Source organism: Enoplosus armatus, chromosome 21, assembly GCF_043641665.1.
Source record: "Enoplosus armatus isolate fEnoArm2 chromosome 21, fEnoArm2.hap1, whole genome shotgun sequence".
In the NCBI taxonomy this organism is placed as follows: domain Eukaryota; kingdom Metazoa; phylum Chordata; class Actinopteri; order Centrarchiformes; family Enoplosidae; genus Enoplosus; species Enoplosus armatus.
In genome coordinates this window covers 4,361,714-4,385,913 of record NC_092200.1, presented here as the reverse complement: position 1 = coordinate 4,385,913, position 24,200 = coordinate 4,361,714, and the positions used below count along the sequence as shown (strand labels likewise).

Here is a 24,200-nt window from a genome sequence, read left to right as displayed (position 1 = left end):
CTAATAGCCCATTAGTTCAACACACAGGATGCAGCAAGACGGCCAGGAACCGCACACGGCCGCTTGTGGACAAACCAATCGTGTTGTCAATCCAAATGCAGTTTACGGCTGCTTCCACTGAATGGCTGTTTAGGTTCACAAGTAAAGTAGATCAGTGTAAAGGCTGTGGAGTTTGTTGTGAGACGTAAAATAATAGGCTGCAATTTACTTTTATAGTAGATGCCTATATGTTGCTTTTAACATGAATTTGGCAATATTTTGGTTAGCGTCTTATGTGAGCATGTTAGCATGCTAATATTAGCTGAGGCTGTCATTAGTTCTGCATTACATTTTTCTGCCCTCCACCATGTCGAAGATGCGACTACTTCTTTTTGTTTTATGGCAGCTGGCATCCTTCAGGTTGCATTACTTCCTCTGTCTTTAGTCCTTGTCAGTGTCCCGTTATATTTGTTTTATTAGTCTGGTTGTTGTTGTCATCTTGTGCCCTCCACACCTAAACCTCCATACACTAAAATATGTTTTATACTGATAATCCTAATCTCTGTAATTGTATATATGATTTAAATATATTGCCAAATTCAGAATAAAAGCAGCATAGTACCACATTTTTTACACTGAAACTCAGTGTACCTCAGACGGTCAGTCAATTACCTTCATTTCTGACCTTGTTTACTTCACGTTTCTCCACAATCTTTCGCTAAAACTCAAAAGATTAGCAGATACTGTAATCCCTCCTTTTTTCTTTGTAGCCTTTATACAAAACTTCTTTGTTGGTCGTAGCAAGAAAAGGTGTGTAAAAAGAAAATGACAGGTGTTAAATGCTGCAGAACATGTTAGCACACTTCAGCTGTGGAATAGTTGAAAAGCTGAATAGCCCCACTAGTCCCTGGACAACTGGAAAGTAGTACCGCAGAGCAGGAACTCTTTGGGGAACTATGAATGAGAACTGAGGCCGAACAGCTGAATTTAGTGCCTGGTTTCTCCGGTTGAAACGCTGGTTAAGTTCATCAGTTTCTCAAAAAGTTCCTGGTCCCCTGGGAAAGTTCCTGAGTTATAAATTCAACAAGTACTATTGGTATTTACTGTATCATGACCCTCTACTGCAGAGTGGCGTACAGTGAGCTGGTTGGGGGATCTCACTCGGGGAGATTTTGGCAGGACACTCTGAAACTTGATGTACCCAAGCTGTGACCTTTCTGTACGGGACTCTCTGACTGCTAATCTCCCGCCTACTCCTAGGGACAGATGGAGGGGGCATATTGTCTCAACATCACACATTCAAAACTCTCTAATATACTCAGACAAGGCGGCCCAGATGCTCTAAACTCCTCCTTGGAGGAGAAAAGACCATTTTTTTTGCCAAAACTGTGATGAGTTTTCAGTTTGAATAATTCGTTGTCTCTGGCTGTCCCTCTGCAGACAAGAGGAGAGAAAAGCTTGCCATTGGGATTTTGATTTGCTTGAGCTTGAACTGTTCACACACACACACACACTGACAACTAACTCTAACTAACCCAAAAGTGCCGAGTCACTGAAGGAGAGCAGTAACGTGCCGCAGTCTTGCTCTGCTCCACTGATCTGACACTGTTTCGTTACCCCTCAGTACAAATGAACAAAGGCTGACACTTGATCTCCAATGGAAAAATTGCTGTAGTCTTTATTGCCCCCTTGTGGTCAACACTGAATACTTAATTATCTCGATGCCTCCACACACACATACATACACACGCACGCACACACACACACACACACACACACACACAGACAGTACAGACAAGTAAAGACACACTGAGATTTGAAAAGTCGTGTTGCCCTGAGGCGGCTCTTGTCTTGTTTGGATTCATTTTACGTCTGACGTCAGGTGCCATTCCTCATATTCACAGCCCAGACGTCAGTGTGTGTGTGTGTGTGTGTGTGTGTGTGTGTGTGTGTGTGTGTGTGTGTGTGTGTGTGTGTGTGTGTGAGGGAAGATGTTTGACCGGTTTGTCAACCTGAATCCAACATTTCATCCTTGAGCCTACCGTGTAATATTTGCCTGTTTTCGCAATTTGCTGCACCACGCATACTTTTCTGTGGATGCACATACACTCCTGTGCACACACACACACACACACACACACACACACACACACACACAGACACTACAGATAATACTCTGTCCAGGAACTGTCTGGTCCTGCATCCTGTATCACCAGCTGCTGCCCTCCAGCCATACTGAGATAGAAGAAAACACAGATATACAACAGATAGATAGATTCAGATACAACAGCTGTTCCAGATTGTTTATTATCTTTATCTGTGCGTCTCTTCCCTCCTCCTCCTCTTCCTCCTCCTCCTCTGTGGGGGTGTGTCATTATTTGGTAGACTGTCTCCCGCAGGCCGACCTCACATTTCAGAAATTCTGATTTCCTGAATGCACCTCGACACACACACACACACACACAAACACACACACACACACACCATACAAACACACTCAATGCTCTTGTGCAAGAGACAGGTGGATGCTGGGGGAGCGAGGGAGAGCAACTGAGGACAGAGAAGAGGAAAGACGAGAGGAAAACACTGAGACAACTTGTGAAAGATACTTCAACGTGGCAGTTTTGGGACTAATACAGGAAAGATGGAGAGACACTGTGTGATCCGAGTGAAGAGGACAAGTCTTCCTCCGTAGGACTCACACATACATTCACACGTAAACCTACACGGACTGCAGAAAGCATCAGGTAAGCAATTCACCTTTAAACTGGTTGTACCTACTCAAAGTGTATGAATAAACTCAAGAAAACAACTTTGTCTGAAAGATGTGACGTATGAAAAAGTTGTGGATTTGGTTTGATACTAAAGTCAAAAGAAAATCAGCAAAGAAAAAAAGGAATTCTTGAAATGTTTTGACTCTGTTTTGAGTTCAAAGACAGAAAGTCAGACTGTGGGAACTTGAGGTTAGGAATGACAATAACAATATAGCGCCTGTGTTGCCTCCAGGCTTTAACAGGCACTGTTTCTTTTCCTGACGTGACACACAATACACAAGATAATCGCATCTTAACACATCAATACAAATGCAGTTTCACACATATGATCAGAGTTTTCTTTAAACAGCAGTGCACAATTTGATTTTTTACAATTAAACTTGTTTTACCCCGACATTTTCAGACAATAGACGCGTATTAATAATGTGTGTTTCTCATGGGTCAAAGTAAATAATTCATCCCCACTAAAAGCTTTAATCTCCAGCTCTGATATAAGACTTTAACCTGTCTTGTGTTGAAGGTTTCAGATGAGTGTAGATCAGATAAGAGTGGGAACAAAACAAAGTGGCAGTGTGGTGGAGATTATTAGACAGATAAACATGTAAAAAGTAACGATTAGATTATATCTGTTCTGTATCTGTGGATGTAATTTGACCCAATAACACTTGTGCTACACACGTCAGCTGACAAACCCTGTCGATCAACATTTTTTTATCAGGCTCTGTGTAACACTCACAGAACAATACACTACAAGCACACATCTGCTAATTTATACTAATTAATGACATTAAAAATAGGACTTCACAGAGGCTAAAGTACAGTATGTTTGAACAAATAGTGAAAGCATCTTGTAAATCACCACTGAGCCAACTACTGTTACATCTGAAGAGCCAATAGACGATAAGCTAATACTGTGAGTACACCAGAAATACAACTGCTTAGCTTTTTTTACACTGTTGCTTATTTAAAAAAATAGAAGAAAAAATAAAGGAATGGATAATGTGTCTTAATGTTTAAACAATTTGAAAAATGTTTACCGATTTAAAAAAAATCTCAAAGGCTAACATTAGCATTTTATTTCAGGTAAATTCAACGTGCTAAAAATCAAAAATACATACAGCAACAAGTAATGTACAGAAAAATATAAAAAACAAAATACAACAAAGGGCAAAAACTGGAATACAAGGAAATCACCCAGCCTCAATAAGAAGTTGATTTGATTGAACACAGATACAGGTAGAGTGGTAGAAAACCACCACCTGTTGACCTCAGGGATATGGAAGCTTAGATGGGTATAGATTTACTTACTTTTGTTTTTATTTGTTTTTATATGTTGCAGTGTGTTTTACATTGAACAAGTTAGATTATAAAATTATATCAAATAGCTTAAACTATTGATTTTTCAACAGTTGTATGAGTGATGCCATTTGAGGTAGTATTAAAGCTGCACTAATCAATGTTTTTACATTTCACTTTTAATGTTTTAACATCTTTTATCTCATTGTTTCGGTTTTCCAGCCCACAACTTCAAGTGTTTCGATTCATAGTTTTCATCAGCCTCCTTTCCAGACGCAGCAGACAGCTGTTTAAACGACAAACAGACAAAGTTAGCGACCAGCTGGTGAACATAGTGGAACATTTAAGAGCTAAAGAACCAGATATTTCCCTCAGGAAGTTGGTGGAGACCAAAAACAGAGCTAAAAGGAAAAAGAGTGAATATTGGACTAGGCCTAGAGGACAGAAACATGACTTCAAACGAATGCTAATTTAGCTTTCTGTCTGCTGGATGTGTAAATAGGCAACTGTTTGTTAGCAAGTTCTCCATATCATCATAATAATAATAATATATCAATTTGGGGGTTTGAAGTGGCTAAACAAATATTTAAAGTGGCTGATTTATGAATGAGGGTAGCAGATTACATAATTTTATATTGAAACAAAATTCCTTCTGATGCTTTGAATTAGACTTTTTAAGCCATTGTGTTACAAAGCACTTTGTGTAGTATGGGATACTGTACTATCTACATTTTACAAGCATAAGCGGAGGTGTATCAACAACATAAAGACACATACAACAATAACCTGTAATTTATGAAGGTGTAATGCACAGAAGTGTAACCCAATCTGCTGTGTCCGCCCCTGCCCTGCAGTCAATCCGCCAGTGTAGACAATCCTCAGATAATATTAGATCGTTTTAGTTTACCAGCTGAAAAGGAGAATTTCTGTGTAATCCCCAGACTGAAACCATGATACACTGTGATCATGTCCACATCTAGAAACAAACACTTGCATGGAAGAGGAAGCTGGCAAACAACCAAATGTCATTGTTCTTATTCACGAAGCTTGAAATCAAATTTGACTAGCAGACACAAACAACAATATAAAGGCATTATTAAATATGAAAACCAAAAGAAGAGCAGGATGTATCATTGCGGGTGGATTCATGTCACCTTATGTTTCCAGGAGGATGTGCTTTGAAGGACAGTGGAGATGGACGCATCATTTCCTTCTCGTCGTCTGGCTGCTTGCACCCACTTCACCCAAAGGTAATTAGTGACTCACATATAAAGAGCTAAAGAGACACAGAGTTTTAAATATTGATTTTATTTTAGGGAAATGGGGTTTCTTTTGCCCGTGAAGAGGCTTTTAACTTCAAATAGCACTCTGTCTGTCTTACAGCCAGAGTGTTGTCTTGTTCTCTATTAGTTAGCATGTTTAGCTTGTCCTAAACCAACCTACTAGAGAAATGTAACACCCACAAAAACAATAATAAAAGTAATAATATAAAAGCCTAAGAGTCTACAGCCATGTGCTAATAGCAGCTCTGTGAGGCTAGTACTTAGGCATAGCTGCTTTGAGCTAAATGCTAATGTCAGTATGCTAACATACTCACAATGGCAATGCTAACGTGTTTACCAAGGTTTAAGCTAGAAAGTGAAGGTCACAACAATGGTAACAGAACTAAAAAACATAACTAAAATTGAAAAAACACATTGTGTTGTGATGTCATCTTATTGTGTAGCTGTTAGCATTTCTAGAAACTAAACTAAACTGCTATCACAAAAAGAGTAATCAAAGTAATAACAGAAAAAAACTGCTACAGTTCTAAGGGAATGATAATTCATGTTTTAATGCAAGTTGGGTCGTTTGGAAAAAAAAAACTTTCATGTCTATAATAATCCATAATGTCTATCTCAAGTGAATTAAGAATTGCCAGATTAATCACTGTTCTGTCAGTAATTAAAATGGGTTCGCATTAGCTTAGCATTGTGCATTAGCTGTACACTACTGCACGGTTGAAGCTTAAAGGTTAGCTATGCTAACATTTAAGTCGAGATGAAAATAAAAATGAACCCTTTTAGATCACATCCCCAGTCATATTTTCTCCTATTTAACGATATATGCCAAAAAAATACAAATAAATCTCTTTTTGTATTATTATATCAAAATAAAAAAATTGAACCAACCAATTTCAACCAAAAATATGACATCCAACCTGTTAGCGGCACAGAGCTAATATTCATTAGTTAGCTAGCTAGCAACAGCATAAGCAGCAAAAAAGCTCTGAAAACACACCGTTCCAGCACCAAATGACAGACAAGATACAGTTAGCTGGTGGACATAGTGGAGCATTTAGCCTTTCTTTCACCCATTTCAGCACATGGCTATTTCCTGGGAGACACTAAGGCAGTATTAAATGGCTGCGAGGACTACTGGACCCTGCAGGAGTGGGCCGCCATGCCGCTACTCTTTCAGATGACAGTGTGCGTCGACATCCGCGTGGTTGTCCCCGGAGCCTGGGTGGCCTTCTCTTACAGTTCGGTCCACGCACCCAGACCTGACCTGGGTCTGGAGGGAGATGATGAGGCGCTGTATGGGTGGCTGCTAAGGGTGCGACACCGATTTCCTATCCGGCTGTCCCCAACACACTGGCATAGGGTGTGTCTGAGGAGGGATGTACGGCACAACTCCTTTAGCCTGGAGGTAATACTTACAGTAACAATACAACTCTATACATTTTTTAAAATATATTACTGGTGGAGTAATGTGTACAGTAAGTAGCATTTTACTGTTGTGTCAAGGTGCAGTGAGTTTTAATGATTTTATATACTGTTGGATAGTTTTATCTGTATCATATTTTAAAAGATCATCATGTGTTTTTTATGTAAAATCTTAATCTGCAAAGTAACTAGTTCAATATTTCCCTCTGAATTGTAGTGCCATAGAAGTTTGAAGTAGCATAAAATACTTGTAAAGGAAAGTACCTCAAATTTGTAATGTACTTAGTTACTTTCAACCACCGAGCACGCCATGAGGTCTGCACGAAACAAAACCAAGTAGTGTTTCGCTGAAATGGTTTATTTACACAACTCAGTGAGTTTATTTTGAGAAAATACCACACATTGTGGGTGGGGTTTGGAATGATAGACAACATAACGCACTGTAAAAGCAAACAGTTTAGACACGCACAGCGGAGTATGTGCAGTTAAGCTGAGTAGACTTTTAACTTACCTTACGTGAAAGTAGATGCTGTATTGCTCTGAAAAAAAACTATTCCCTTATTATTTTAAGCAAGTCAGAAAATGCTAATGCTAATTTTGACAGCTACCTCTGGCTTTATCCAGTAGTTTGCAAGCGATTTACTTTTTACCGAATGTATTACCTTCACATTTTGGGCATTAAGCTAGCAAAGCTAATCACAACAACTTAAAGGATACCTCCAGTTTGTTACAACTTGGGTCTTATTTTTGTAGTTTTGCCCATTATTTCTGTCAGTTATGATAACATTGTACACACCAAAAGTATTGCTGATATCTGGGAACATGGTGAAAATACTACAAAGCAAGGAGGGCAAGAAACAGACAATCAGACAGGTTGTAAACAAGCTAACAGTCAAGTCAAATTCATTCCCAGCAATGTCATCACCTTCCCAGATCTTAACAATTAACTTGGTGAGTGTGGTCTTATTATAACTGGTATAAACGATGGCCAAAACTATGAAAATAGGCCCCAAGACTTTTCAAAGTTTTAACGATTAAATGTTTCAGGTTGATGGGCAAATGGTGGCAGAGAGGACGGTCATCGCTCAGGCCATCCCCCCCTCCGGCTCCCTGTGGCTGGGCTGCCGTCCCAGAGACCGACTCCTGGGAGCCGCACCCGGAGAAGTGGAGCTGTACCTGTTCCGCATGTGGGCGGACCTGGGTGACCACGGACTCTGCGAGGATGGCACTGTGATTGGCTGGGACGCCTATAACTGGGGTGTGACCAGTGCCAAGGCCAGACAGAGAGACCCAAATCTTCTGTGCGGTGAGACGCACAAGCACAGTTTTTACTTAATAGATCCAAGTTGTAGATGTTTTAACTTTGTTCCAGCTGGGATCTTGTGCATGAATGACTTTACTTATTTGCACGGCAAGTCCTTTAGCATGCATCTCATCCTGTATTACTAGAGTCTCTTCAGCCTGTTCTATCACAAATGTAATTTAAACATGAAATTTGTCTTTTTCTATTAATACTCAGAGACCATTTCTTATGACTCTGCTGCAGAGAAACTAAAATACTCACAGTAGTTGTGCATGTTGTTGGAGCATGTTGGATGTTGAATGCTGCATGTTTTTATGTCACTTGTAGGCGACAGACTGTCGAGACCTGGGGCGCGTGCTTACAGAAACGTTATTAATGCTGTGTCTTCAGGTGACTTACACGCTCACATGCATGTTGTGTGTACTTGTCTGAACGTATGTGTGTATTTGTATATGCCTACGTGAGAGAGGACAAAGGAGGGGACATTTCATTTGACCCTTGTTTAACCAATATTGCTTCTTGACGTCTAAATATCAAAAGCCCCAAGGCCACTAATATAAAGATTTTTGAGAAGGGAAATAATACTTCTTGAATATGTAACACAACTGTACAAACTGATAAAGACAACAAGAAAGAAAGATTTGAAACTACACCACACCCTAATATACATTTACTGTTTCAGCAATTACAACTGCAAGTGGACGATTGCTCTCACCTCCACCTGGTAAGCGTCACTCTCAGACAATAATATCTCTAATTATCCCAACTACAGTGCTTCCTTCTGATTAGTGCTTGACGTCCTTCCTCCTACTTTCTTTTCACTGGAAGTGCCTTCAACTACAACTACCTCAAGTCCTGTCATAGCAACACCTGTCACTCGCGCGACCAACCAGACGTCTGAGATCACAGGTGAGTGTAGCTGTGTCCCAAATCCATATGTACTACATACCAATTGTCATAGTATACTGTTTTAGCAGTAAGTAAACAAAAATAACAACATACTTTAGCAACAGGAAATTATGCCAATTTAACTCCACAAAGAGACTGAAAATGTTTTCCAAAGATTTAATACTTGTTTTTTGTTTTCCAAGATTTATTTGGAGCTGCTTCACTTCCACCCACTGTTTATTCTAATTAACTCAATTTCCTTTGTGCATTTCAACGTGGGACAATACTGTCCATCAGCAGCCCACTCAAATATCAACCGTATTTAGTATGCATGCTGTCTGCTATGAGAATACTTTTATTTATTTTGTCACAAAAAAACCTCCTTAGAATCCGTATGTAGTTTGGTTTTGGTTCACAGATTTGAAAACTCTGAAGTCAACAGTGCAGAAAGCATTTAAAATGATTACCCACATTGTGTTGTGTTTTTATACAACTACATGTTATTTGTAAGGCTTGGGGTGTTTACTTTTGATATGTACTTGATTACAGATTACTGAATATAAAATTTGAATCTGTAATTGCGTCACATAACTCAGCATTCACATTGTCATCTACAGTAAATACACTGGACAATTCATGGCTTTGTTTTCTTTTAAAATTATTGCATATTCAAGAGCATTTGAATATAGTCTATAGGTTGAATCACGTTATGTCAGTAAATTATTTAGTATATAGTTTTGTCCATCATTTCTGTCTGTTAAGATAACATTATAATGTCAGTAAATGAATTGCTAAGATCTGGGAACGTCGCTACAAACAAAGTCCAATGGGGAAATAAAGACGAGTGCTCAGATGATCAAACAGATTATAAACAAGCCAACAGTTTTGCCAGATTATCTAAACCACTTAAACCAAATAAAGTGGTTTATAACTTTATTTGTCATAATATTGTATCATAATAAAATAAAGTAAAATGTCTAAGCCAGAAAGTTTGCCCTTAAACCTTCATAGATGTTTACAAAATGTATTTAAGCTAATAATTTTACCGTTTTGTCGACCTTGTTGACCAAACCACCGGTAGATCACTCACATCAGGTTAATGTGACACGTACACATTTAGTGCATATTTGTGTGGGAGTTTAATTAGAGGCTCTGTATAGAATTGTGCTGATGTAAAGATTAAACAAACCTAATGTTCTTAATGTTTTTCTTTTAAAGATTCTGTTTTGTTCCTTTTGTTCTTTTAGGGTCCCCATTAGTAAATTGTGACATCAGCCAACTCTGTTCCAATAAAAGTAAGAAGTATCCACCTTTTGTCCAATCAGAGTGTTTTATTTCGGCATATTTGTGGGCTTACAACTTCCTTTTTCTCTGCAGATGCTTACTTTTGGATGTCCATAAGCGTGAAGGCCGATGGCGGCAAAAAAACTGAACAAGATGTCCACAACTTGGTGAGAGTGAAAACGTCTCCTCATCCACTTTGTTTGATTTGTCGTGCACCTTTAAGTCTCCAGCCCTTTGTTGTGTCATGCACTTAATAGCTTTAAATGTCAAGTTGTCACCAAACAAGTCTTGCAGGCACAGGATTAGTTTGAAGGAGCAGTACATTCCAACCCCACGATGCACCTGAAATTAAATTTGATTTGGACTGTCAAACATTCATTGCTGTGTAACACGCAGAAGTTAGGAAACCTGGGCGATGTGTCAACAATGCTCCCTCATTGACCTTTCATAATCTGTCTCTCCTTCCTCCAGTATGAAAACTGTGAATCACAGTATGTGTACATTCAGTTCACTCCCTTTTTTCACTCTCAACTTCAGCACATTGGCTTTTAAATGAATCAGTGGATTAGCGGTTGTAACTGCTGACTTTCAGCTTTAGTTTAGATCCCAATTGGATGAGCTATATAGGAACCACCATAATTATTTTTATATATAATCGCCCTAAGTTTACGATAACGCAGAAGCACAATGATCCTTTAAATTCAGAGAAGACCAAAGTAGAGGTGAAAATTCACTTTGTTGAGGATTATTAAGGATTCTTTTCATTATCGATGACCAGTTATTTTCTCGATTAATCATTCAATCAATCATTCTGTTTATAAATTGTGAGAAAATACTGTATATGACACGTTCATCTAATGTGGATATAAAGTCAAGTTAAAGCTGAACGTCAGGACTTGAACCTCAGTCATCGTTTCATTTCAAATCCAAAGTGATGGAGCACAAAGCGAAGACAACAAAACGTTTGTCACTGTCCTAGAACTGCATGTGTTTAGCTCCTTTCACCTCCCACACAGTATCAGCTTCTGTCTGCTTCTGTCTCTCCTTCTGTCACTCAGGTGTCAAATGCGTTTGGTTGCCACGGTGACAGAGATGATAAAGCACATGAAGTAACAGACTTCATGGATTTCTGTCAGGGTGACAGACGACTTCAGGTCAGTGTGTCCCAGAATCGGGCAACATCCTTTCACTTTTCAGAATAAAAGCTCTCCTTTAAGGCAGGCAAATGGCTGCAACTTCTCTCTCTCTCTCTTTGCAGAGGGTTCAGGTGAACTGCAGTGCAAAAAGGGACATAAGGTGACAGCATGGCAATAGGTATTTTGTGTAACTGCTACATATACTTCAGATCTCACCTCCTCACCGTGGTGTGAACACTTTGTTTCCAGAGAAACCACCTGCGATGTGCTGTTGCAGCTCAGCCACGCTGTCTCAGCGTGTCAGCTGCAGCGTGCTGGAGCCTCTGCACTGCAGCAAGCTGGAGACGAGCAAATACAAGCAACAATCATAGGAGAGGTGGAGAGAGTCGGTGAGCCTACCTAGTGATTCTCACACATACAAAAACACACTCTACTATACACCTAAAATGACAAGCCTGCATTAATGAACATTACTGGTGTAAAGAAACTTAAACTGCACAAGAAAAACATTTAAAGCTTATTGTCAGTGTTAGTTTGTGTATTAAAAGACCTGTCAATTTGAGGTGACTGCTCGTTTTAGATATCTATACTTTAGTTTACTTTTGGACTATGGATTGTGCATTTATGTCACACAGTTATAAGAGTGTAAACACACACATATCACTGTGTGCATTTTGCAAGCATGCAAAGTGACCACACGCGTATTCAAATACAGATGAACTACATGTCTAACCCCAACCTTAACATGAAACTAAACCTAATTCCACATCTTAACACTCACAAGGCTCTTTGAAGAAGACAAAATGTCCTCACTTTACAGAAATATCCTCACTCTCAAGATTTAAAACCTGGAAAAGCACACACACACACACACACACACACACAGTATTATTAGCTTACTCATGTTGATTTTGGTCACATCAGGTCGAGATCTTTGTGGGGATGTGGAGCCCCCCAGTGGCGGGTTTGTGAGGTGTACATCCACATCTTCCCTGGATGATATCTGTCGGGCAAACAAACACTCCGAGCTTACATGGTGAGCAATACCTTTGTTTTTCTGTGTACACTGAGCTTATGTTACGTACATGTTTACACTCCGTATCTTATCTGTGTTTATTCACTAGCTCCCGCATAGAGCCCAACTCCAACCCGGCTCCACAACCGAAGGCAGAGTCCTGCAGCAGTGAGTATCAAAAGCAGAGACTCCCATTATATTCACCAGAAGTCACTGTTGCTTCTGTTGCTATACCCATGTTCGTCTGTGCCTCAGGGGAAGCGCCTCGCTTTTGTGACTGCACTGCTTTCTGTAATTCTACAAGTAAGTAACAGCCAGAATATTGTCTTCCTGCCTGTCTGCATACGTCAAGCAAAAAATTATTTGTGTATACACATGTGCTCATATTCCTCCATACACAGCTGCTAAATGTGATAAATACTTTGACTGTATAGGAAGTTATTCAAACATTAAAGGAATAATTTTGGGATAAAATAAGTCTCAGAAGGTGGGTGTGTCCTAAACTGCCCTTTTACTTTGTGTTTCTCTCTCTTCAGGCCAGTTTTTTGCCATAAGAATCAATATTAACAGTGCTTCTGTTGATGTGAAGCTCCTGAAAAGATTGGTATGTACAGCACAGAATGATTGAGCTATACTTCCTATTGTATGTATACCATGCACTGACTTTCTAACCATATTTGACAGTTGTCAACACTTGGCAGGTGCAACACATCGTCAGGGTAAGTCTCTATCCGCTTTGAATCACTTACAGTTCATACATGTAGTCCATGTCGAAGTTTAGTTTAGCCAATGGGTTTTGGTGGTGATATAATTCACACATGGACAATTCTTTGCGTCCAGGTCTGACTGCCAAGAGATTTTACATCGCTACCAGGTAAATCTTACTGCAGGTGGCAGTTTGGTCTTTGATACGTTGATCTAGTGCCGTTAATCATGCTTCAAAAATGATTTTCTCTATTCAGGGCGCTCATCTGGAATGCCATGGGAATAAACAGAGGTAGAGATTTTCCTTCCTGTTGTCTAATATATTCACATTATCTGCACATCAAAATAAAACAAACTGAAAACATTAATAACTTTCCTTAAAATTCACAGGGCCAATCAGGAAAGAGGAAGTAGAATGTCTCATATGAGTGTTGAACAAGTATCTGAAGGTGGATTTTTTTAACCCCTTCGCTGCTGGTTGCTCTAGGTTGTACAGCTGCATGGTGATACTGGAGATGTCTGGACCTGTCAATAGTTGCTCCCTGAATGCACTTCTGCAACAAATCATTGGCAGCAACAGTGTCATAACAAACGAGAGGCCACTCACACGGATGGGTTAGTCTGCAGGTTTATGTTTTTTTCCCATGAAACCTCCATTATGTATAAATATCTCTTATGTGAATTTATAATTGACGGTGCTCTGTGTGTCTTAGTGGTTTGTGGTCCTCCTGATTTGCCTGTCGGTACTCTGTTGGCGTCCAACTTGACCTGGGTTGCCAGTGACCTGCTGACCTCTGACGTCTGCCAATCTGACCCCACTTTGCTTAAATGGTATGAATCATTTCCATTGTGGTGGTTTTACAAATTTGATATCATGTTTTTCTTTGGTTTACAGTCATGCATGTTGTTTGTCCAAAGTTGAATTTAGAACTGGACCCTCTTCTGCAGTTCTGGAAATAGAGCGCAAGAGATGCTTTTATGATGTTTTATAGTCGTTCTGGGAAATTCAGGAACTTGCGCACTGAAGTTTATTGATGAGTCAAGCTCAGGGTAAAATGTAAATTATAAAACAAAGTAGCTGTACGTTTTTCTTTAAGAGATGGTCTGCAGAATTAAAAATCCATTGATACCAAATGTAAAGTTACTGCCAGCACACGGTTAGCTTAGCTTAGCACAAAGCTTGGAAACAGGGGAAAGTGTCATTTTTACACTTTAAAGAAACAAGATATAACGTGTTAATTAGTGAACTTTAGAGGTGTTGGTTGGCAGATTTTGTTACCTTTGGACAGAGCCAACATAGCTTTTTCCCCCTGATTCTAGTCTTTGTGCTATGCTAAGCCAATTGGTCATTGAGAGTGGCATCAATTCTCTCGTTGAATTAGTAGTAGTGAATAGTAGGCGAAGTAGTCTAAGGGCATAATATTATAAATCAGGCTAAACAATAATGGTACTAATATTAATACTCCTACCATAACTATTAAACGGGGCACTGGACTCAAGTACTATACTTAATATGAGTTATATATAAAATATTGCTATGTGTTCTTTTTTAGTGAGGCAAATGAGAAGCTTGCTGTACTTCTGACCGACAGCTGCCCTCCCACATCTGACCAAAGCACAACACAGCCTCCCACTCTGACCCACAGCAACATCACTACAGCTCCTGAAGCTTCACCACCATCTGTGACCAACGCTACTGAACAAACTTACTCGACAGCTGAAAATACTGCAGCAGTTCAACAGACAAATGCATCACAAGGAACAGCTCAGCCGAACATGACTACTCCACTCACAACAATTAACAGTACACAGTCCTCAACAGCACAGCCGGTGCTCCGAACCACACAAAACATGACTGTGATTGTCTCTGACAGTACAACTGTACAAAACACAACTTTGTTGACAACCACTGAAAATACACAGCTGCAAAACATGACCACAGCACCCCAAAACACAACAGAATTCATAACATTATCCCCTTTCAACGTAACATTACAAATCACTACAACTGCTTTTATTGATTCAACACTTAACATAACTACATTGTCTCCAAATCATACAACAGAGTACAACGTAACTACAGCCGACGCATTTACGTCTTCTACAAATCACACAACAGAGTACAACGTAACTACAGCCGACGCATTTACGTCTTCTACCAATCACACAACAGAATACAACGTAACTACAGCCGACGCATTTACGTCTTCTACCAATCACACAACAGAGTACAACGTAACTACAGCCGACGCAGTTACGCCTTCTACCAATCATGCAACTACAGCCGACGCAGTTACGCCTTCTACCAATCACACAACAGAGTACAACGTAACTACAGCCGACGCATTTACGTCTTCTACCAATCACACAACAGAGTACAACTTATCTACAGCCAACGCAGTTACGCCTTCTACCAATCACACAACAGAATACAACGCAACTACAGCCAACGCATTTACGTCTTCTACCAATCACACAACAGAGTACAACGTAACTACAGCCGACGCAGTTACGCCTTCTACCAATCACACAACAGAGTACAACGCATCTACAGCCGACGCATTTACGCCTTCTACCAATCACACAACAGAGTACAACGCAACTACAGCCGACGCAGTTACGCCTTCTACCAATCACACAACAGAGTACAACGCATCTACAGCCAACGCATTTACGCCTTCTACCAATCACACAACAGAGTACAACGCAACTACAGCCGACGCAGTTACGCCTTCTACCAATCACACAACAGAGTACAACGCATCTACAGCCGACGCATTTACGCCTTCTACCAATCACACAACAGAGTACAACGCAACTACAGCCGACGCATTTACGCCTTCTACCAATCACACAACAGAGTACAATGTAACTACAGTAACACCAACCGGCAGCTCTGGAAAACAATACAACAGTACAATTACAATGACCAACACAACAGATAGCACATTTACAACTTCACACAATCACACAGTAGTGTACAATGAAACTACAGCCACCAAGAATTACACAACAGCTTCAAACAATTACACAACAGATTACAACGTAACTACAACAAACAAGAACAGGACACTACACAACAGTTCAATTACAAGTAACACAACAATTGGCACATTTACAACTTCTCCCAATCACACAGTAGTGTACAATGTAACTACAGTCGCGAACAATTACACAACAAACTCAAACAATTACACAACAGAGTACAACCTAACTACAGCAGACATCAACAGGGACCTACACAATGGTACAACAAGTAACGCAACCATGAGCACATTTGCACCTTCTCCCAATTACACAATAGTGAACAATGCAATCTCACAGTACACAACAGTCGAGAATATAACCACTACTGCTGTGTCTCGAAACAAAACAGCCACAGGCAACGATACCACTGCACCCATCAGGGAAACACAACAGAACACAACTCTGGGAAATATGACTGTTGTCGACAACACCGCTAAACCCACAGTAGCTCCACTGAACAACCAGACTGCAAATCACACCACAGCCAGAGTGACTCATAACATCACAACAACCAGCACAAGTGACGCCAACTCCACCACAGCCACCACTACCGTCAATCCCATCGTCAGTCTCAACGAAACTGCAGGAATCAACCTGAGCTCAAATGCAAGCAGTTTAACAGCTGACGTCAATGTCACAACCAAAGGCCCAGGAGTCAATTCAACAACTACAACTACTACAATCACTACTACAACAACACATGATCCACTTCTGACCCAGAGCGACACCACTACTGCAAAGGTTTCCTTGTCTTCTAATACAACAACTGTCCATACCACCACCCTTACCAGCACAACCACAACAAAACCTGGTATGTACAGTTGAGAATTCAACATTTACAGTTTGGTTGAAGCTGTAAATAAAGCTTTTCAGTATGGTGGATCAAACTGGCTAGAATAGCTTGCTTTTCCATGGTTACAGTAATAAAAGCATATTAACAATAAATGTGTTTGTGGATAGAATGCAGTAAACTTTATCCATTGCTATATTGACTTATGTTATCAATATAATGACTGCCATACATGAATAATTGATTCATATGACTTGACAACTTGCTGCACTCCTTGCCACGGTGCTGGAACTACCTCCACAACCATCGCAGAGACAACTACAAGCCAAGAGACCCAGGAGGAGCAAGCAAACCAGCTGCTGGATCAAACCCAGGACGCGTCTCAGCTCAACTCCTCTCAGGTGAAGCTAATGATCCATTGAAGCACGTGTTACTGGAGTTGTTTTGAATGCTAGCTCTGCCATTTTGAAAGTAAACTTTATCATTTGATGGATGTTGCAGGTGGCACAGTTGGTGGGGCAGTTAGAGAAGATTCTGGAGGGCCCCACTGTCTCTCAGGCAGTGGGACAAAAGGCCATCAACGTAATCAGCAACCTGATGGGGGGTGACTCAGTGGCCCTCTCTGCATCTGCTAACAGGTAGAACTCAGGCAACCCTCACCCACGTACACACGCACATATTCACACAGATGTTTCTAAGATGTTTTGTCTTCTTTCCTGTTGACAGGCTGATTCGGGTGGTAGATGATCTGGGTCTTAAGCTGGTTGTCGCTGGTGACAGAGAGGTCGTCTCTTCAGATTCGCTGGTTCTGGCTGTGAGGACAGTTGATGGGACCAACTTTCCGACAACATCTGTTGACATTTTCAACAGTGATAATGTCCAGGTAGTTCAGATCTGGTCTCACTGCATTTCATGAGACACAATGAGAGAATTTGAATTCATTCACTAATTCTGGTACTAAGTATGATACTAAAATAAAACATAACTGGGACAAGCTTTATGCAAAATCTACTTTCTGTTCATCATATACCTTATACAGTTCAGTGGTTGGTAGGAAAATTCTCTCACTCCACCCTCCTGTGTTGCACCGCTGTAACATCATCTACTGCAGGCTGTAATATTATCCCGTCTAATATCTCTGACTGTCACATGACCGCCTCTCATATTGTTGTTTCGCGTCTAGCTTCACCATTCTCCACCATCCAACCATTCTCTCTTTATTTCTCTCACAGTGCAGCGCTGCTCTGATGATAAGTTGTTGACAGCTGTATTTATAAATGTTTTCTAATTGTTTCAGCTCCTCTAAAACCACTAAACTGACACTGTTAAATTTGACTTGAAGCTCCCTGATGTGACATTATTCTTTTTACTATTTGGTAAAACATTTTTTTGAATGAAGCTCTCCCACAGACGGAGTTGAACTGGTAGACTTACATGGCAATTTTAGAGGCATAGATTACGCTAATGATCAAATCTCACGAAACAGGTGGCATTCATCTGGCTGAAACGAGTGATTTACGACAAGCTTGTGCAGTTAAGACAGTTTGGTGAATCAGACTTGAAACAGAAATGAAAAGAGACTCTTGCATGAGGCCCAATGTCTTCTAATGCAAAAACTGAGTGACAAAAATGCATTGCCTGACTTTAAACACACATAAGGAAACACAACTGAAAGTGCCAGACTTTGGCTTTAACCATTTGTGTGTCCAGCTCCGTGCCTTCAGCAGATCCCGGTCCAAGAGGTCAGAGTCTGCTCTTGGGTCTGTATTCTTGCCTTCCTCCCTCACCTCGGGTCTCAGTCCTGAGCAGCAGCAGCAGGCCAGCAGGGTCCAGTTCACCTTCTACACCAAATCTGCCTTCTTCCAGGTACTTTCTCATCGTCGCACCAGGATCTGTCATCTGTCATCTATTACAGATTCTTTCACAGAATATCGAAGTATTTATTGGTGTTCATTAAGTCCACCTTTCAAAACAGTTGCCACATGTTTGACTGTGATTAAATGAAATGCAAACTGAATGTCACTTTCCTTCAAAATGATTCCACGATCTCTCTTTTTTTTTGCAGGATGCAGCATTAGATAACGAAACCCTTGTCAGTCCAGTCCTGGGCTCCAGTGTGGCCAATCTGTCGATAAGCAACCTGTCTGAGAACATTCAGTTTACCATCCGAAACATCAACCCCATAAATGTAAGTACACACACACAAACACACACACACGTAAAAATCATTATTTTCCTGGATGCAAATTTCACAATCTTCATGTTATGAATTCATACAATAACAATAACACATTTTGTCATTATAAACATAACAAAATGTTTTTCAGTGAACCTTTCAAAATAAAAGGTTACTTATGAATAACCTACCTAAGTTGAATAAGTGGTTATATATCAAAGTTCCTCTGTGATGCATTTCTTATTTGTTGTTGGTTCACAGGCAAACTACGTGGCCTCCTGTGCATTTTGGGACTTCACTCAGAACGGTGAGTTCATGCATGCCAAATCGATTTGGTTGAGAGCCAAATTGCCACAGGTATTAATATTCCTGACTGCTGTGTTTGTCTTGTTTAGGTGGCGGAGGAGGCTGGAGCTCTGCCGGCTGCTTTGTTGTCAACGCCACGGCGGAAGACACAACCTGCAGCTGCAACCACCTCACATCCTTTGCAATACTTCTGGTTTGTGTGCATGTTTGTTTGTATGCGTGCGATTTATTGACAAAAATAGTGTCAATAAAGTGCTTGAAATCACATTTACAACATTCACATAGGGAATTAAATGAACAACAACTAAAATTACAAGTGGCAACAGAAATGATATGACTTTGTCTTTCTACATGCTTAAAGTGAGAAATGATGTACAATGTGTGTTCACTGTATATTTGTGTGTGTGTGTGTCCTAAATACAGGATTTGTCCAGAGAGGGAATAACTGACCGTCAGCAGGCACAAATTCTCACTTTCATCACCTACATCGGCTGTGGAATCTCTGCTATTTTCCTCGCTTTCACCTTACTGACATATCTTTTATTTGAGTAAGAATCTCTGTCTTTACAAAGCCAAGACTCCTCAATCTGAGCTTTATTATTATTATTATTATTATTATTATTATTGTTAACCAGGCGACTTAAGCTCCAACCCTAACAAACTCATTATATGCAGAAAGCTGCTCCGGGATATCCCTGCCAAGATCCTGGTCCAGCTCTGCATGTCCCTCCTCCTCCTCAACCTGGTCTTCTTGCTGGATGGCTGGCTGTCGCTCTACCCAGCGATCGGGCTGTGTATCAGCACTGCCTTCTTCCTGCACTACTTCCTGCTGACATCGTTCACCTGGGCGGGGCTTGAGGCCCTGCACATGTACCTGAGCGTCGTGCAGGTGTTCACTCCCTACCTCAGCAGATACATGCTCAAGTTCTCACTGATGGGCTGGGGTGAGTGACACTGAGCTCCAAAATGTCACAATGTTTTAACTGAGGAGTTTATAAATACAATATAATATATTTCTTTCAAGGTGTTTTGTCAACCAATGCCTCAGAAAACTTTTTCTTTATTTTCATTTTTCAAAAATTGTTTTTTTATTTCTTCTTAAACCATTTTTATTGGATTTATTGGTTCTGCTGATTAACATCTGGTCTTTGCAGGCATTCCTCTTATGGTGGTGATCATTGTGATAGCAGTGGACAAAGACAACTATGGCCTTGTCACATATGGAAGATACACAGATGGCACTTCAGATGACTTGTAAGTTACGCCTGAATCTTGCCTGATTTGTGTTTTTTTTTTCTTCTTTTAAATTTGTTTTTCTGACCAGCCCATAATAGAGAAAGCAGTACAAGACTTTTCCTGCGGCTTGAATGTGTGTTAATAAGTTCGTACATATCTGCAAATATACTAGTTCTGTTCCCAGGTCTGGCTTTATTTTGTTCAAAGGGTAGAGCAGTGGTTTGGCAGGGGCCAGACATCTTATAAATGTATGCAGTACTGCAGTATACTTAACATTACAAGTGTTTCGCAGGAATGTGGAAATTGAATCAGATCAGAATCAGAACTTTTTTCCCCTTATCATTCCTGTCATTGATGTATTTGGCCACTGGAGGGCGAGAGAGACAAATAATCTGCCTTACTGCGCACTAGTGGCTGAGTGGCACACCTAAATGGAACAGAGGCATCCCGAAGTTTGAGTTATTCAGCTGAAAGTGGACAAAAAACACACATGCAAAGTAAATGCAAATCAGATGCTGCAACCGTGTCTGGAAATGCCTTAGAGACCACATTGAACACCAAAGAAATGACCCTGCCCCGACCTGCTAACCTACCTGAAGATGCAGGCCCGTAACAACCACCTAGAAGGAGCAAGCAGGCTTTAGTTTTCTTTGTTTTTAAATATAGTCTGAAGTTACCTGTGTCTTTATCTGTCCCCCTGTAGCTGTTGGCTGCGTAACGACATCGCCTTCTATGTGGGCGTGGTGGCCTACTTCCTCCTGATCTTTTCTCTGTGCCTGGTGGTCTTCATCATGGTTATGGTCCAGCTGGCCCGGATCAAGAAGCAGAACCCCCAGAACCAGGCTCCTAACAGGGGAGTGATGACAGATCTGCGCAGCATCGCCGGCCTCGTCATCCTGCTCGGCCTCACCTGGGGGTTCGCCCTGTTTGCCTGGGGTCCCCTCTACTTACCCTTTGTTTACCTCTTCTCTATATTCAACACTCTGCAAGGTGAGAAGTGTATAAATATACTGGGTTCTACTACCACATTGTAGAAAACATGATACTTTTCTGATAAAACTTACGGTTTCCTGTTTAATTTGTCCTGTACAGGTTTCCTTGTCTTCATTTTCCACTGTGCTGTAAAGGAGAATGTCCGCAGGCAGTGGAGGACTTATCTTTGCTGTGGGAGACTGCGATTGGCTGAAAACTCAGGTGGGCATCTAAAATGTCTCTTACACTTCTGATGATTTATTTGGACAGATTAGGGAGAGACGTGAGACCAGGCCAAAGGTAAATCCAAGTAAATATGAGAAATCAGAAAAAACGATGCTCCTTGTAACTGCAGAACTTGCCTGAGAATCATCTCGTTTTTAGTTTTCTTCAGTGTCAAAGGAACCCAGTGATAGTTGTGTGTATAAGAATGAGTACATTGCAAACAGGAACTGCTAATATCTAATTTGGCATGACTTTTAAAGGTCTCAATTACCCAAAAGGCTAAACTAAGCCCACAGCCCACAGTGCAACTCACTGAATCCATAGCAACATCTCCATTATGGGAAATGTAGTTCCAGAACTTAGAGCATGACTATCTCCCAAATGGAAGTAAGGAAAAAAACGATTAATATTAATGGATATTAATATGAAAACACGTTATTATCCATCAGATAAATCTGGCAAATTACGAAAACATAATTTTGAATAAACAAACTGACACTCGGGTCGGTCATTTATACTTTTCTGCAGAATGGAGTCGCACGGCCACCCAGAACAACAGGAATCTGTCGGTCGCCACGGCGACCACCACAGCTCCCCACTTCACCTCTCGAAGCTCCTCCGTCATCAGCGACGGCACCAACAGTAGTGGTATGTTCACAGGTCGCAGTTTGCATCGTCTGACCTGCATTTTCATACCAAATACAATTTATATCATTATTGTGTCGGTCCCCTACAGGATCTGTGTTTGCGGACAGCGGAATATCTGATGGCTCCAACAGCGACGTCCTCCTCAACGAGATCCACAGACGAAATCTGTCACTGCAAGGCGAGGCCTGACAGCCGTGTCAAGCGCTCATTTTCTGATTACAATAATTATCTACGCCGAGAGGGCGGCCGGAGATTAGTGATCTCCTGCAACTCGAGTAAACAAAACACAGAGTGGATGACCAGAGTAGATGCTCACAGGAAATCCTCAGTGTTACACAAGATGAAGGTTTTAGACAGACGTGAGACTGAAGTACCTTTAGCGAGGATGAGATCAGTATGATCTACACTACACTGACAGTAGAATATATGAACAGAAATAATGTAAGAGACTTGTTAGGTGTGTTTCTGACTGAAAACTGAATTATTTCACTGTATAGCTTGTTTCAAAGCTCTTCTTATTATTACTGTAAACATTAACTATGATGGTAACATTATTATGAGTGTGTGAGACAGATTAAGGCATGTTAAAGATACAAAAGTTGTTTGTATTATAGATTATTGTGAAGTTATTTCTTCGTATATTTCTGTCTTTCACAAACATAAATGGAAAGAAATGAAGATATTTCCAGTGTGTTTACAATGCTCCACTGACCATTGCCTCTATATTTTCAGTAAAGAGTTTACACTCCTCTTTTAGGGGGGGGTCAAAAGGCATTCTGGGAAGGGATTTTGGTGGATTGAAGGAAAAACGCCAAATCTGCTACAAAAAAGTGTAATTAATTTATTAGGAATTGATCATATCCATCTCTGTTTAGAGTTTTTAATGGTGCATTCCACATGACGCTGCAGTACTGTGTTGATGTTAGACTCATGCTCTTCATATACTGTAAATTAGATATTTTTTTAAGCGTAAAAGACATGAAGTATGGTCATAAAGCATGATCAAGGGAGAGGTTTTATTTCCTGCTACAGAGATAATAAAGCTTCAACTCATTACCTGTCCAGTTTGTCTTTTTTGAGTCAGAGAGTTTCACATCCACATGACAAAGTTATATCTATAATCAAACCTGTTCAACGTAAAAGAAAACCCCCCAAAAAACCTGCCAATTACGGTCCCAGCAGACTCCCCTCTCATCGCAGTGTTGTGTAACCTTCAGCAGAGCGTCTCACGCCCACACAGCAGCGGTTCAACGGCAGCCTGTGAAGGTCGGCCCCAGAGGTCGGCAGCAGTTAGCCATTAAAAGTTTTACATGAGTTAAAATCTCAGAACATCATGACCTCTAACGGGAACCAAATAAGAGAGCATGCCGTGTGAGTGATGGTGGAGACACAGATGTTACTGTGAAGAAATCTAATAACCGGTGTGACTATCGCTCCTGGAGACCCCGGGCCTTCTTCAACAGCTCAAAAGATACACTGAACACTGTTTTATCAGCTTGATAACGCTAATAAACATTATTTACAACTGATGACATGTTTTAAATGTCACAGATAACGATGGATTACTTCTGTACAGCACTAAATATTTCCTTGTTTGGTGTAACAACAATGCTTTATCTCCATCCATTGTGCAAGTTAGGTCCGTGGCAAAAGGAAGGGTTACCACTTAAATACTTAGAACTGCCATTTCACGACCCCAAGCAATAAATATCCAGTATCTACAGATGTTGGAAGC

At 40.6% G+C, this 24,200-nt stretch overlaps 1 protein-coding gene across 1 annotated transcript; it reads left to right on the top strand.

Annotated features, from left to right (window-relative positions):
• The first annotated feature begins 5,220 nt into the window (after window positions 1-5,220).
• On the top strand, window positions 5,221-23,519 carry adgrg2a (adhesion G protein-coupled receptor G2a). The gene is made up of 35 exons (XM_070928538.1): window positions 5,221-5,299; window positions 6,412-6,737; window positions 7,802-8,060; window positions 8,385-8,447; window positions 8,740-8,787; window positions 8,886-8,966; window positions 10,193-10,240; window positions 10,323-10,396; window positions 11,288-11,383; window positions 11,497-11,525; window positions 11,615-11,754; window positions 12,290-12,401; window positions 12,490-12,548; window positions 12,636-12,683; window positions 12,917-12,984; window positions 13,065-13,099; window positions 13,221-13,254; window positions 13,343-13,377; window positions 13,573-13,700; window positions 13,799-13,916; window positions 14,639-16,926; window positions 17,188-17,303; window positions 17,404-17,540; window positions 17,629-17,785; window positions 18,613-18,768; window positions 18,968-19,090; window positions 19,340-19,385; window positions 19,474-19,577; window positions 19,808-19,932; window positions 20,060-20,328; window positions 20,539-20,638; window positions 21,324-21,610; window positions 21,713-21,814; window positions 22,346-22,465; window positions 22,554-23,519. Exons 1-35 carry the CDS (start codon window positions 5,221-5,223, stop codon window positions 22,652-22,654), a joined length of 6,111 nt encoding a protein of 2,036 aa, XP_070784639.1. The 3' UTR covers window positions 22,655-23,519.
• The last annotated feature ends 681 nt before the right edge of the window (window positions 23,520-24,200 follow it).

Excerpts from the sequence above, each read along its gene's own strand:
- adgrg2a (XM_070928538.1), top strand. The coding sequence starts at position 5,221 with ATGTGCTTTGAAGGACAGTGGAGATGGACGCATCATTTCCTTCTCGTC. Across the intron at positions 13,255-13,342 it reads AGATTTTACATCGCTACCAG|GGCGCTCATCTGGAATGCCA; the intron begins GTAAATCTTACT and ends TTCTCTATTCAG. Across the intron at positions 19,386-19,473 it reads TTGGGACTTCACTCAGAACG|GTGGCGGAGGAGGCTGGAGC; the intron begins GTGAGTTCATGC and ends TGTCTTGTTTAG.